Source organism: Neoarius graeffei, chromosome 19 (genome assembly GCF_027579695.1).
Source record: "Neoarius graeffei isolate fNeoGra1 chromosome 19, fNeoGra1.pri, whole genome shotgun sequence".
NCBI lineage: Eukaryota > Metazoa > Chordata > Actinopteri > Siluriformes > Ariidae > Neoarius > Neoarius graeffei.
The window spans coordinates 14,731,255-14,747,672 of record NC_083587.1 but is presented as its reverse complement, the minus strand read 5'-3'; the positions used below and the strand labels follow the sequence as shown (position 1 = coordinate 14,747,672).

The 16,418-nt window shown below is 41.8% G+C and overlaps 1 protein-coding gene across 2 annotated transcripts in view; it reads right to left on the bottom strand.

Moving 5' to 3' along the window:
* Positions 1 to 9,639: 9,639 nt before the first annotated feature.
* The window catches only part of mbtps2 (membrane-bound transcription factor peptidase, site 2), a 37,787-nt gene continuing 31,008 nt past the window's right edge, over positions 9,640 to 16,418 (bottom strand). For both annotated transcript variants that reach the window (XM_060899709.1, XM_060899710.1), the window contains exons 6-11: positions 15,193 to 15,311; positions 14,909 to 15,089; positions 11,925 to 12,019; positions 11,485 to 11,686; positions 11,330 to 11,405; positions 9,640 to 10,710 (exon numbers count right to left, since the gene is read on the bottom strand). In XM_060899709.1, coding sequence (XP_060755692.1) covers positions 10,488 to 10,710; positions 11,330 to 11,405; positions 11,485 to 11,686; positions 11,925 to 12,019; positions 14,909 to 15,089; positions 15,193 to 15,311 — 896 coding nt within the window. In that variant the 3' untranslated portion in view covers positions 9,640 to 10,487. The remainder of the gene's footprint in view (positions 10,711 to 11,329; positions 11,406 to 11,484; positions 11,687 to 11,924; positions 12,020 to 14,908; positions 15,090 to 15,192; positions 15,312 to 16,418) is intronic.

The window sequence follows — 16,418 nt, the reverse complement described above, 5'->3', positions numbered from 1 at the left end:
ATCCAGAAAAACATATATTCCAATATAATATACTCAGCATAAACATTTTAAAGAGATTCTATATTTTTGGTCCATCCATGACATATTACTAAAGTAGCCTATTTGCTGTTGTTGATGTGGGTCACTTGCTGTTAGCTAATTCACTTTCTCGTACCAGGAGAGCTGAAAGGAACGAGTATTATTCCCTACCTTTTTCACCAAGTCAATTTGAGGCGTTGGTCTACCCTGCTCTTTAATTTTAATTTTTTCCTCGAAAGGAAGACTGGCAAATGGCTTCGCCAAAATTAAATCAGCAATGCTTGGCATCCGTGCGCAGCTTTCTTGCTAGCTGACTAGCCCCCTCAAGTTCAAGTTCAGTCACTCAAATAAACGAAATTTCTGGAACTAAGATAGCAAACTTGACAACACTATATTTACACTTTATTTACAATGAAAATATATACAAACTAAAAAAGCTGGTAGAAACCGTATGTAATGAATGAAATCGAAATGTAAGCTGATCTCTTACAATACACCACAGCACTTGCGAATCCGCATGGGACTGAACTGATGTTGCCAGATACTGCTGACGTTATCCAGCCCAAAATATGTTCAAAACCCGCCAAAATGCACTTAAAACCGCCCAGTTGGGCGGGAAACCCCCCAATCTGGCAACACTGTACCGCTGCCTGTCTATAGTTGAAACGAGCTGCCAATCAAAGAAAATATCCGGCCGCTTTCACCAATCACCAGTCTCCTTGCGGAAACTGCCATGTCCCTCCCATGTGAGGCTCGGAGTCCGTGGGCGGGCATTTTCGCAGTATTTGTCCAATAATCGTCTTGCATTTTGAGATTGACAAGCACATAGCTCCCAATCCACTGAGGCTGGGCTGCATCGCGCTGTCACGAGGGGGAAAAACTCACGCACACATTTGGCGAACTGGGGAAAGTTATAAGGGAATGATTTCGCACTGTAGTTGGGTTGAGCACATATATTTCTATGATTCTGGATCTGAAATAGCAATGTTATAAGGTCGGCTATAACATAAGCCTAGCGCAATTCATCCTACACGATGTTCATCATTTTTAGAGGAGGCTGAGCCTCCCTCGTTGTCTTAGAGCAATCGCCCGTGCTAAGCAGTCATAATAAACCCCTTCCTATATCAAGATAAGTATTTTTTTTTTTTTATTATTGTGACCATAATCCAGAGTTGTGTTAAAGAACATAGAGTTGTGCTAAGAGACTTTAGAACTTGTGCTAAAAGACTTTTGTGCTAAATAACCGGATACTGATATAATTTAGGCGGCACGGTGGTGTAGTGGTCAGCGCTGTCGCCTCACAGCAAGAAGATCCGGGTTCGAGCCCTGTGGCCGGCGAGGGCCTTTCTGTGCGGAGTTTGCATGTTCTCCCCGTGTCCGTGTGGGTTTCCTCCGGGTGCTCCGGTTTCCCCCACAGTCCAAAGACATGCAGGTTAGGTTAACTGGTGACTCTAAATTGACCGTAGGTGTGAATGTGAGTGTGAATGGTTGTCTGTGTGTATGTGTCAGCCCTGTGATGACCTGGCGACTTGTCCAGGGTGTACTCCGCCTTTTGCCTGTAGTCAGCTGGGATAGGCTCCAGCTTGCCTGCGACCCTGTAGAACAGGATAAAGCAGCTAGAGATAAAGAGATGAGATGATATAATTTACTGAACTGGTCACATGTTCAAACTCAAATTTATTTTTAGCTGAATTTAACTTAAAACCTTAAACTTGACTCCAGTATGTTTATTATTCAATCGTAAATAAAACAGAGGACTGAGCTGAGGGCCGAGGCCTCAGCACTTGCTTTATGTTTCTCTTCATGTTCTCTCTTTCTCACATTCCCTCTCTTCTCTATTGTGGTTTTTTTTATTTATACACAAAGCAATTTTGGGTCGTGTGTGATTAAGGGATGCTTTTTATAGCAGTCACTTTTTTTTCCGAACAAGTGAGCACTTTATGAGCCTTTCTGCAGTGGGAGGTTAAAAGGCACAGCTACATTTATGGACACATTAAAAATAAATAAAACACAACTGGAAACAGAAAATCAGATTTAAAAAATGTGTGCGCTACACCATTCAGGGTATGTTTGTCTCTGGGGTGGTACCATAAAGAGTCATTTATAGGCGTTATAGGTGTATATTTCACTTGTGAGGGTCAATCTCATTTAAACAGAAGCTTGTGGTTCACCACAGTGCACTTTACCGAAGACGCTTCATTAACAATGCATCTCTGTTTCTGTGAATGTTCTCAGTCCTCCAGGTCATCGTAAACCATGGGTGCTAAAGAAGGCAACTGGACTTGCTTGAAATCCTTGAAGACGTTTCAGCTTTCATCCAGAAGGCTACTTCAGTTCTGTCTGACTAGTGCGGAGTTCTAGGTATTTATCCTCTAGTAGACCAAAAGCAACCCGAAGGAGAGTTATTGAGGTCACATGGGTTGTTGACCCTCTCAGCCATCCTGTAGGTGTTAGGGTCACTGGAGGCCGGGTGTGAACGATGTTAGCAGCCTAGAGGGTCGTTAGGGTGATCTGTGGGTCGTCGGCTCTCTGCCATCATGTGAGTCATTGAAGTCAGCTGAGTCTTGGTGTGGATGTGTATTCAGTTTTCTGAGAAGTGTGCCAAGTAGACCACTGCATTGTAGGTGGCTGATAAGTGGTGTCTCAGACCACCTCTCCTCTGTTCAGTGATGGTTGTTCCAGGTTGACAAAGATGGCTTCTTTTACTCCTCTTTCAAACCACTGGTCCCATGTGACCTCAATGACTCTCCTTAGGGTTGCTTTTGGTCCACTAGAGGATAAACACCTGGAACTCCCCACTAGTCAGACAGAACTGAAGAAGCCTTTCAGATGAGAGCTGAAACATCTTCAAGGATTTCAAGCCAGTCCAGTTGCCTTCCTTAGCACCTACGGAAAACCCTGTTTCCAAAAAAAGTTGGGATGCTGTGTAAAGTGTAAATAAAAATAGAATGCAGCGATGTGCAGATCATGGAAACCATGTGTTTCATTGAAAATAGTACAAAGACAGGTGTCATGATGGTGTAGTGGTTAGCGCTGTCACCTCACAGCAAGAAGGTCCTTGGTTCGAGCCCAGCGGCTGATGGGGGCCTTTCTGTGTAGAGTTTGCATGTTCTCTCCGTGTCTGTGTGGGTTTCCTCCGGGTGCTCCGGTTTCCCCACAGTCCAAAGACATGCAGGTTAGGCTAATTGGAGGCTCTAAATTGACCATAGGTGTGAATGTGAGTTTGTCTCTATGTGTCAGCCCTGCGATGATCTGGCGACTTGTCCAGGGTGTACCCCGCCTCTCGTCCATAGGCAGCTGGGATAGGCTCCAGCTCGCCTGCAACCCTCTACAGGGGAAGTGGCTACAGATAATGGATGGATGGATGGATGGATGGATGGATGGGATGATTTGAATTTAGTGCCAGAAATATGTTTCAGAAAAGTTGGGACAGGAGCAACAAAAGACAAGAAAAGTTATGTAATGTTAAAAAAATTACATTAAAAAAAAACTAATTAGGTTAATTGTCTATAGGTCATTAAGATGATTGGGTGTAAAAAGAGACATCAGATTTTACAAACATGAAGTTATAATCCTAAAGTGGGATGTACTAAAGACTTCAAACATTTCTTCTCAAATTCAGAAGTTGCTGCTGATAACAGAATTTGCAATAATTTTTTTTTTTGTATTAAACTGTCATACATTTGGACCCAATGCTCTGTAGATCACATTATAACAATCTCATCTCATTATCTCTAGCCGCTTTATCCTGTTCTACAGGGTCGCAGGCAAGCTGAAGCCTATCCCAGCTGACTACGGGCGAAAGGCGGGGTACACCCTGGACAAGTCGCCAGGTCATCACAGGGCTGACACATAGACACAGACAACGACAACCATTCACACTCACATTCACACCTATGGTCAATTTAGAGTCACCAGTTAACCTAACCTGCATGTCTTTGGACTGTGGGGGAAACCGGAGCACCCGGAGGAAACCCACGTGGACACGGGGAGAACATGCAAACTCCACACAGAAAGGTCCTCGCTGGCCACTGGGCTCGAACCCGGACCTTCTTGCTGTGAGGCAACAGCGCTAACCACTACACCACCGTGCCATCCCTACATTATAACAATAATAAACTAAACTAACTCGACTATCACTGAATTTATCACCTTGTACCATTCTTTATCTACAAACTACCTCTTTAGTTTTTTTTTTTTTTAATACAGTAATTCTCTACCTCTACAGTAAACTCTACCTCTACAGGTCTGGTGACACATCGCAATCATGGTGATGGAACAAAATGGTGCTGGATAAAGCTCCAGAAAGAGAAGTCTCATTAAAGACACATTCTCCAGCCTACGCCGTGGTCTCAGTGTTTACAGGACGGGGTGGAACTCTGACAGCATGTTATTACTCTGATAGCAGATCAGGCCTGGACCTGATTAGATGCAAACACACACTGAGTGGAAGAGAAGAACAACAACAATGATAAGAAGAGTGCTATCACTCAATCTGAAAAGATATCAAACTTCAGCACAGTCTGAAAAACTCCACCATGATCTTCAGTGTACTTCAGCCAACTGTAGTATTTAATAATGTGTGTTTATGTCACTCTCAGACAGCAGAGTTGAAACATCTGGGGATTACAGCTGTAAAGAAAACTATACTCAGTGGATGATCCACCCTCCCTCGCCTCACCACAAACCAACACAACCATCTCCAACATAATGACTGTTACTGTCCATGAACCAAATTCTGGGAGTGCCAGCATCCTTCTTTCCAAATTCAGATCATGAGCAGACGTCCTGACAGAAGATAACACGCCGAGAATGCTTTCTCCAAAAGTTAAATATGGAATAAAAATGTACATACCATGTTTTAAAAAAGTCCTGGCAGCAGTAGCGTCGTGCAAATTTCCGGCCCTGTGTGGGCTCCTGATGTTTTAAGCTACAATTTTGCTCGGTTACAGATCGTTGATCGACTTGACGTAAATATCCCCTATAGCCAGACTGCCACACCAGGACAAGTGGGTGGAAATGAACGTTCAGGATTACATTTAGCTCCAGAACATTATATTTTATATGTAGTTTAAAGAATGACAGGTTTGTGTCATAAACAAAACACAGAGAACTCTCCATAGGGAGAAAAATAAAATCAAAATGAACAGCAATAAAGGAAAAAAGGAAAGAGGATTAGCTTGATGAAATGACCTCAAAAAGTGAAAGAGTATGTCAAAATCATGGCTTTACTTAAAAAATAAAATAAAATTAGAAAAAAAAAAGATTTAAAAAATTGAATAATCGTGGATTAACTCCAGATCCCCTTCCTGAAGCTTTTAAATAATTAAGTAAATTATTCATCTCATCATCTCTAGCCGCTTTATCCTGTTCTACAGGGTCGCAGGCAAGCTGGAGCCTATCCCAGCTGACTACGGGCGAAAGGCGGGGTACACCCTGGACAAGTCACCAGGTCATCACAGGGCTTAAGTAAATTATTAAAACATTAAATTTGCAGAAAACAAGCATTTTTTTTAAAGACTGCATTTCAGGTTGTTATTATAAAAGGCAATAATGTGTAATAATACAACTAAAATAAAAAAAAAGTCACAAAGTAGCTGAAAACAGAAAAAAAAAGTGCTTAAGAATTTATTAGTATTTAAAAGCAGAATTTTGTGCCTCCTCTGTTCTTAAAACATAACTAGATCTCATCTCATCTCATCTCATTATCTCTAGCCGCTTTATCCTTCTACAGGGTCGCAGGCAAGCTGGAGCCTATCCCAACTGACTACGGGCGAAAGGCGGGGTACACCCTGGACAAGTCGCCAGGTCATCACAGGGCTGACACATAGACACAGACAACCATTCACACTCACATTCACACCTACGGTCAATTTAGAGTCACCAGTTAACCTAACCTGCATGTCTTTGGACTGTGGGGGAAACCGGAGCACCCGGAGGAAACCCACGCGGACACGGGGAGAACATGCAAACTCCACACAGAAAGGCCCTCGCCGGCCACAGGGCTCGAACCCAGGACCTTCTTGCTGTGAGGCAACAGCGCTAACCACTACACCACCGTGCCGCCCCACATAACTAGATGTCCATTTAATATGTAAATTTATTTACAAGTCCCAGAGTATCAGTTAGCAGTTCTGTTAATTAGTGAGTGATGCAAAAATACCTGAGAATGAAGAAAAGATTAAATTTAAGGGTGCACAAACTTTTGCACTCCACCGTATGAGGATCTGAGTTATATTTCTTAGCACACAATTACACTATGAATATAAACCTGCAATTGGCTGATGCACTTGTAGAGACTTGTGTGTGCGCTCTCTCTCTCGCGCGCGCACACACACACAGGTTGACAGTAATGCAGACCATTGCAATACATGTATAAATATATCCTGCTGAAGTAACACGCCCCATTTTTTAGGCAAGGACTGGGGGTGTGTCCTGACCACGCATGGCGCTCACACACACAGGCCTGGGAGGAAGTGGATTTTAAAAAAAAAATGTCCAGCACCACCAAAGGAGTGGTACAAAGAGAAAATTTAATGTTTCTGAGTCATTCATAAGCACGGCCCTGAAACATGAGGAGGATAAACCACACTAAACAAGTGCTGGACTCATGAGTTACACTCGTACAGACTGAAGGTTCTCAGTAACATGATAGAACAAGCTGAGTTTTTATCTTCTTAACTTCAATAGAGAGAGAAAAAAAGAGGTTGGTGAAAAAACGTGAGTTTAATAGAATAGAATGCCTTTATCGTCACTGCACAAATGTACAACGAAATTTAGTTCATCACAGGAGAGCAAAGCCACTGCATACGTACGCGCTGCCACTCTTGGGCACTTAAGCCCAAGGCCGTCCTATGTTAACCTAACTGCATGTCTTTGAACTGTGAGGAAACCGGAGCACCCGGAGGAAACCCACGCAGACAGGGGGAGAACATGCAAACTCCACACAAAAAGGCCCCTGTCAGCCACTGGCAGACGCGCAGCTTGTGAACAGACAAGGCAGGCAACTGCTTGGGGCCCCCTGGCCCAGGGGGCCCCCGAGAGTTGGGGCCCAAGGGCTTATTTATTTTGTTTTTTATTGTTCTTTACCATTGTATTTTCACATTTGGAATTTAAAAAACTTTGGTTTCATACATTTTTCATTGGTGTCAGATTATTTAGCAGGGCTTTTCAAAGTGTGGGGTGCGCCTCCCCTAGGGGGCGCCAGAGTTCTTCAGGGGGGGCGCAACGTGAGGAAAAATAAACCAGAATAAGTTACTATTTCGGACATTTAGCGAACTTCAGCTAGCCTTTGCCAGAGACAAAATGGATCGATTTTTCGTACCTAAAGCTACAGTGAGTGAGGAGACAGAGTCTGGGCCAAGCAAAAAAAGAAGGAAGTATAACCACGATTATTTAAAGTTTGGATTTTCATGGACTGGATCTGAAGATGCTCCACTGCCACAGTGTGTTGCCTGCCAAGAGGTGCTAGCTAACGATGCTATGAGATGTTTAAAATGTGTAAAACAAGATGTTTTTTAAAAAAAGCACAGATGTTTAAAATGTGTAAAAAATGTTTTAAAAAGCACAGATGTTTAAAATGTGTAAAAAAAGAGGTTTTAAAAAAAGCACACGTTTAAAATGTGTAAAAAATATGTTTTAAAAAAGCACAGACGTTTAAAATGTGTAAAAAAAAAAAAGGGGGTTTTAAAAAAGCAGATTTAAAATGTGTAAAAAATTTTTTTAAAAAAGCACAGATGTTTAAAATGTGTAAAAAAGATGTTTTAAAAAGCACAGATGTTTAAAATGTGTAAAACAAGAGGTTTTAAAAAAAGCACAGATGTTTAAAATGTGTAAAAGAAAAAAATAAAAATGTGTACAACAACCATTTTTTTTAAATACGAATGGAACATTAAGTATAGCAACAACAAAAATTGTAGGGGGGGGGGGGGGGGGGGGCGCTGTTGTTTATTTGCTCTCCGAGGGGGGGCTGACTCTCCCACACTTTGAAAACCCCTGATTTATAGCATATTGGTGATGAACACTGGTCAGAAGGGCCCCCTGGAAATTTTTGCTTGGGGCCACAACAGACTCTAAAATCGCCTCTGGCCTTGAACCCAGAACCTTCTTGCTGTGAGGCGACAGTGCTAACCACTACACCACCGTGCCACCCATTATAGCTGCTATAATGTAAGTGACAACAGGAATTAACTTGGATTTTAATATTAACATGAAATATAACTACAGTATAAATTTAAAAAGTAGCCTGTAACTTGTAATTTTTGAAAAATTGTAAATATGTTGGCCAATTGTTGGAATAGAAAAGGAATAAAAAACACTTGTTATGGTGGTAACAGGAACTCTGCTTCATCACACTGCCCAGTTGATTATTTTTCTAGAACAGCACCCCACACACATCCTTCTATGATCTAATATAACAATTTTTCCAAGAACCTCGAATGAGTGACACAGAAGAAAAACCCGAGGAAAAGGTTCAAGTTCCACAAAGTTAGTTATTTATTATCATAAAGGGAAGAAATGAGAGCCGAGAGACTGCACCAGAAGCTTTTTTTTTAATTATTATTATTTTACTCATTCATCCATTTATTTAAAGTTAGGGTCATTCAATGTCAGATAGAAGCTTATACATTCCATTATCCAGTCATTTTATCCTGTGTCCTTTTTCACCCTATGTTTCACTGCTGTAGAGGAAAAATTACAGACAACGATAGAGAAGTAGTAATCATCATCTTCTCAGCCTTATCTCAAACAATTCAGAGGAAAAACTCGAGAAGAAAGGAAAGCCTGTCCTGTTCTGGAACTTGAACAACATGAAGTTAGTGTATGGAGTGCTTTCGTGGTCTACTTCCCAAAGTTCTCCATAGAGAGAGGAAAAAAAAAGTGAAGCTTTAAAAAAAAAAAAAAAATTTAAATCCACTCATTTCTGCAGCCGTGCTTTTATTCGTTGAGGAAAACTTAATGGCATTGTCATATATTTTGAGCAAAATCATGAATTATTAACTTTTTGTTTACTTTCCAGTATGGATAAAATGCAATTGAGGAATTCTTGTGCATCATTCACATACGATACGAATCAGCTCTTTAATTCAGCTTTCTGAGATGAACACTGAGATTCGACTCGCATATCCGAGCCTTTTCTTTGAGAGATGTAAGCAATGGTGTTAAACCTTCTAGTGTAATTTATTTATCAGAATAAAGAAAAGATGCAGCACAATAACAAACAGTGCACATTTGTAGTGCCTTGCTCATTTAACAAATATTTCTATTTTTTAAATGTACAAAAATGCAATTTATTACTCAAGCTACTGTTAATTAGAAGGTAGTGTAAAGTTTGTAAATAGATTTCAGGCTTAATTTAATAAAAACAATCAATCAATCAGTAACCTGTCAAAATATTACAAAATCTCAGTTCATGAGTCATTTAAGAGCCGAAAAATTCAACTCTTATGTATCCGAATCTGAATCATATGATCTGATTCACCAAAAAGAGCCAGAATTCCAATCACTGGTATTGTTCCTGCCTGTTTTTTTTGGGGGGGTGTGCACGCGTGTGCATTAGTTAAACCAACACATCCAGCACATCGACAGCATGTCATGACTGTTAATTATCAGAGCCAGGAGTTTATCAGATGTCTTTTAATCAATCAGTCAATCCATCAAAACAACACCCGCCTTGTTCATGATTAAATATATTTACAGGAACACGACTTGTTTTAAAAAAAAGTGACATTTACACAAAATATTATCCACCCACCTTGTATATACACATTTATAGGACAATTAATTAAAATACTGGTGCACAATTTCCAACAGTAGCCTGTGTGTTGTTTTGTACAAAGTATTGGCCCTCTTTATTCCCTTGCTATCAAAGGAAATGGCTCACACTAAGAAAACAAATCACCATCATCAAAAGCATATTTTATGATAATCCATAAAAATATAATCCAGATGTGCCAACCTTGATGAAGTTTGTGTTTGGAGTTCCATATTTTAACTGTGTCAGAGTATGGCGTCCACTCAAAAATATGTTAAAAGAGCAACCAAGATTATTTTAATAGTCATTAATGCACCGTGCTCCTGGGGGAAAAAGCTGCTGCTCTTATAGTTTAGTTAAGATGCAAACATTAGATGTAGAGAAGTTTACATTCTTCTTCAGGGTTGAGAGGTTCCTGTTAAAACACTGGAGTAGTTTGCATGTTCGAATCCATGCCCTGTTCCCTACACAAACCTTCAAGAAGCTGAGAAGATTGATGTGTGCTGTGAGCAGGGCGGCGGTTTAGACATCGATTTAAGGTGAAATGTAAGAGATTCAAAATGTGAACCTTTAAAGGACCTTTAGAGAACCATGATGGGACTCTTCACAGGTGGTACGTGGAAGTTTGTATTGAATGAAATATATTATATATAAAAACCACCACCACAAAATACCATCCCTCCCCCAATCACCGACTGGAGGAGGCAGCTGTTTGTTATCGAGCCGTGACCATCCATAATCCAAGAGTGACATTAGCAGCGAGCAGAGCACTGCCTCCCAGCAGGATGAAGAACCCCAGCAGCTCACGGCTGCTCTTCTCCGGGAGGCGGGAGCTCAGCGTGGCCTCCAGGAAGGAGTTCAGCATCCACTGACCGTCCAGAGCGAAGCACGGCACGGCGTTCACCACAGCCAGAGCGCCAGATAACGACACCAGGTACCTCAATCACCAGTGGTCAAGGACGCAAAATACACAGTGATGGGGTTAAATTATTAACAACACAACAGCGTTCAAAATTCTGGACTCTGATTGGTCAGAAGGTGTTGATTCATTCTCTATAACAGCAGCACAGCTTTATATTAATGCACTCGCTCGACTACGTCATGGTTTCTAAAGTAACGGCTCATTCACAGGGACTGATGCACCACATAAACACTGTCCTGGAGGAGTTTTCTGTAAGGAGTCATTTACGTAGCTCCTTATTTCTGGAAGGAGTCTCCAGTGTCAGTGCTTTATAAGGGTCAGAGGTGAAGCTGGAACTTTTGCAGTTTCTCAGTAACAGGACAAGAGAAGAGAGAAATGATGAGAGGCTGCTGAGGGAACGAGTGTTTATAGTTGCTATAACGTGAGAACTTGTTTTGCAGATGTTTCACAACATTAGATGCAACTATAAATGGATAAAAAAATATGATGTGTCATTCTTTAATAAATGAAAAAGAAATAACCTCACCAAAAGGAGAACACACCAAGGTTTTTGTTTTTCAAACATACAAACACATACTTTATGTGTGTGTGTGTGTGTGTGTGTGTACTGTATGTAATGAGAGAATAAAGGATACTTGCACAGTGTCTCTAGCATCACCGGCAGGTCGAGGTGAAGGAAACCAAGTCGAGGAACAAAGTTAGTGAGACTCACTGTGGAGAAAAACAACATCACTACTTGTAACACACTATACTCACACACTGCAGTGTGTGTTAGAGATAAATAACTGACCAGAGTACTGAAGGTGTGACACGTAGCCCACAAATAGCATGTCGGGCTGCGGGGGGTGTTTCACCCGGATCAGCCGAGTCTGGTTCTCCAGTGAGGGGATCACACACACGCTGGGGGTCACGTCTGTCTCACAGTCTGAGTTACTGCGACATGTCTGACTCATTTGGATCGTCTTCCGAGCAGGTAAACATGCAAACTGTGTCTGAGAGAGAGAGAGCGCGAGTGAGATATATATACACACATACACACACACAATATATACATATATACACACACGTACACACACACACACACACACACACACACATATATATATATATATATATATATATATATATATATATATATACATATATATATATACACATACATATATATATATATATATATATATATATATATATATATATATATATATATATATATATAAAATGTCTCACTAGTTTGTTCTTCCTGTCAGTGGTGTAGTAGAAGCAGAGGTCTGTCAGGCTGTTGTTGCTGCAGCACTCCACCGTTCCGTCCAGACGTCTGAACTCTGACACAGGAAGAAGGCGACATTACAGAAACACAGCGGCTCGTTTCTGAAACAGTTACTCTCTTTAGGTTTCTGTATATTTCTTCAATTGGAGCGGCTGCTGCCATCAGCGTTACGCACTTTCCCCGTTTAAAGCTTGTTTTGTTTCTATCTTAAGATTTTTAGCACGACCTGAAGAGTGTGAGAAAAGAATAACATCATATTAAATAAATTACTTCTACTATTAGGATAGGTGTTGTATTGTTAAGTTATGCTGTGGCAGCGGGGGCGTGGTCAAGCGCCGGTCTGTGACAGGAGGGCGGAGTTGGGGAAGGTAAGCGGCAGAATCGCTACACCTGAGTGTAATTAACCTGCGTTTTGTGTGTGTTCTCCCCAGTAAACCGCGCCCTACTTAAGGAGGGAGAGTGAGAGCGGAGGGGAGCTTGCCGAGAGGAGATTACCGAGTGTGCGTGTGTGTGAATCTCGGAAGTTGCTTGTTGTGTGCTAGACTGAAAAGTGCAGCAATAAAAAGCACGATATTTCTCCTGATCTCTGTCCTGCCATCTTCTGTGCTCCACCCACACGTTAAACTCGCTACATATGCTTATTGAGCTTGTTTATTTTAAAATAGATTTTAAATACATTATGTATGTAATCATTGTTTACAGCAGTAGATTTAATAATAATAATAATAATAATAATGGCGGCACGGTGGTGTAGTGGTTAGCGCTGTCGCCTCACAGCAAGAAGGTCCGGGTTCGAGCCCCGTGGCCGGCGAGGGCCTTTCTGTGCGGAGTTTGCATGTTCTCCCCGTGTCCGTGTGGGTTTCCTCCGGGTGCTCCGGTTTCCCCCACAGTCCAAAGACATGCAGGTTAGGTTAACTGGTGACTCTAAATTGACCGTAGGTGTGAATGGTTGTCTGTGTCTATGCATCAGCCCTGTGATGACCTGGCGACTTGTCCAGGGTGTACCCCGCCTTTCACCCGTAGTCAGCTGGGATAGGCTCCAGCTTGCCTGCAACCCTGCAGAACAGGATAAAGCGGCTAGAGATAATGAGATGAATGAGAATAATAATAATGCTTCCTTAAAATATATCAGGATGTTTAATCACTTTATTACATTTAATTATACATTTATTTTGTATTTATACTGACAATCATAACTAGTAACACTAATATGGACTTTTTATTTACAGTGGTGCTTGAAAGTTTGTGAACCCTTTAGAATTTTCTATATTTCTGCATAAATATGACCTAAAACATCATCAGATTTTCATGCAAGTCCTAAAAGTAGATAAAAAGAACCCAGTTAAACAAATGAGACAAAAATATTATACTTGCTCATTTATTTATTGAGGAAAATGATCCAATATTACATATCTGAGTGGCAAAAGTATGTGAACCTCTAGAATTAGCAGTTAATTTGAAGGTGAAATTAGAGTCAGGTGTTTTCAGTCAATGGGATGACAATCAGGTGTGAGTGGGCACCCTGTTTTATTTAAAGAACAGGGATCTATCAAAGTCTGATCTTCACAACACATGTTTGTGGAAGTGCATCATGGCACAAACAAAGGAGATTTCTGAGGACCTCAGAAAAAGCGTTGTTGAGGCTCATCAGGTTGGAAAAGGTTACAAAACCATCTCTAAAGAGTTTGGACTCCATCAATCCACAGTCAGACAGATTGTGTACAAATGGAGGAAATTCAAGACCATTGTTACCCTCCCCAGGAGTGGTCAACCAACAAAGATCACTCCAAGAGCAAGGCGTGTAATAGTCAACGAGGTCACAAAGGACTCCAGGGTAACTTCTAAGCAACTGAAGGCCTCTCTCACATTGGCTAATGTTAATGTTCATGAGTCCACCATCAGGAGAACACTGAACAACAATGGTGTGCATGGCAGGGTTGCAAGGAAAAAGCCACTGCTCTCCAAAAAGAACATTGCTGCTCGTGTGCAGTTTGCTAAAGATCACATGGACAAGCCAGAAGGTTATTGGAAAAATGTTTTGTGGACAGATGAGACCAAAATAGAACTTTTTTGGTTTCAATGAGAAGCGTGATGTTTGGAGAAAGGAAAACACTGCATTCCAGCATAAGAACCTTATCCCATCTGTGAAACATGGTGGTGGTAATATCATGGTTTGGGCCTGTTTTGCTGCATCTGGGCCAGGACGGCTTGCCATCATTGATGGAACAATGAATTCTGAATTATACCAGCAAATTCTAAAGAAAAATGTCAGGACATCTGTCCATGAACTGAATCTCAAGAGAAGGTGGGTCATGCAGCAAGACAATGACCCTAAGCACACAAGTCGTTCTACCAAAGAATGGTTAAAGAAGAATAAAGTTAATTTTTTGGAATGGCCAAGTCAAAGTCCTGACCTTAATCCAATCGAAATGTTGTGGAAGGACCTGAAGCAAGCAGTTCATGTGAGGAAACCCACCAACATCCCAGAGTTGAAGCTGTTCTGTACAGAGGAATGGGCTAAATTTCCTCCAAGCCGGTGTGCAGGACTGATCAACAGTTACCGCAAACGTTTAGTTGCAGTTATTGCTGCACAAGGGGGTCACACCAGATACTGAAAGCAAAGGTTCACATACTTTTGCCACTCACAGATATGTAATATTGGATCATTTTCCTCAATTAATAAATGACCAAGTATAATACTTTTGTCTCATTTGTTTAACTGGGTTCTCTTTATCTACTTTTAGGACTTGTGTGAAAATCTGATGTTTTAGGTCATATTTATGCAGAAATATAGAAAATTCTAAAGGGTCCACAAACTTTCAAGCACCACTGTATTTTATTTATTCATGATTGCATTTATTATTGCTATTTTTTTTTTTTTTTGGTTATCAGGATTCATGAATCCAGAGTCTGGTTCTCAGAGTGCCCTGAGTACCAGTGGTACCTCTGCCGGTGGCACGGTTCAGCTGCAGGGTGTTGTGGGGGACGCAGTATCCTCTCTGAGGGCGGAGTGAGAGCTGCTGGATGCAGGCGTGCCACTCGTCCACCCCGCTGACCTCACAGTCCTCCAGCCGAGTGAGCAGATCCCCCACAAACAGGCCACGCGGGCCGCTCGCCGGAGAACCCTGCGCAGACAACCGCACCTCACACATGATCACACTTTCAAAGTCATGCAACAGACACACAACATGATCTCAGCACAAATATACACGCCCCACCCCCTCTGACCTCCACCACCTCGGTGACGAGCGCTCCTGCTCCGGTGTAGTAGAATGGGAAGAGGAGGAGCGGCAGCAGGAAGAGGAAACACACCACTGCCACACACAGTATGAAGTTGTGCCACACGCCTGCACACCAAATCACAGAACCACGACGTTAGCACAGATTCAATTTCTTTTTCTCCTCAACCTCAAAAATCACTCCGTGTAATAAACACAATGATGTGTGTGTGGAATTATTTATGTTAACACAAATTTAATCATTTATACAAATTTTTAGCCTAAATAACAACTAGCCATGAATTGTGTACTTAAGTGCAATTTGCATACATTTATATATTAATGAGGGTCTAATATTCTACAGCCAATAAAGTGAACCAATAAACAAATTATTTCATCACAAACATCAAATCTTTTAAATCATATTTAATTAATTATGCTGAAGAACATAATATCTGACATTATTAAGCTTTTTAAGGGTTGGCAACAAATAAAATATATACTGTATATATAATTTTATTTACATATATACAGTGGGGCGGCACGGTGGTGTAGTGGTTAGCGCTGTCGCCTCACAGCAAGAAGGTCCGGGTTCGAGCCCCGTGGCCGGTGAGGGCCTTTCTGTGCGGAGTTTGCATGTTCTCCCCATGTCCGCGTGGGTTTCCTCCGGGTGCTCCGGTTTCCCCCACAGTCCAAAGACATGCAGGTTAGGTTAACTGGTGACTCTAAATTGACCGTAGGTGTGAATGTGAGTGTGAATGGTTGTGTGTCTATGTGTCAGCCCTGTGATGACCTGGCGACTTGTCCAGGGTGTACCCCGCCTTTCGCCCGTAGTCAGCTGGGATAGGCTCCAGCTTGCCTGCGACCCTGTAGAAGGATAAAGCGGCTAGAGATAATGAGATGAGATGAGATTAAGCTTTTTAAGGGTTGGCAACAAATAAAATATATACTGTATATATAATTTTATTTACATATATACAGTGGGGCGGCACGGTGGTGTAGTGGTTAGCGCTGTCGCCTCACAGCAAGAAGGTCCGGGTTCGAGCCCCGTGGCCGGTGAGGGCCTTTCTGTGCGGAGTTTGCATGTTGCCCCCGTGTCCGCGTGGGTTTCCTCCGGGTGCTCCGGTTTCCCCCACAGTCCAAGGACATGCAGGTTAGGTTAACTGGTGACTCTAAATTGACCGTAGGTGTGAATGTGAGTGTGAATGGTTGTCTGTGTCTATGTGTCAGCCCTGT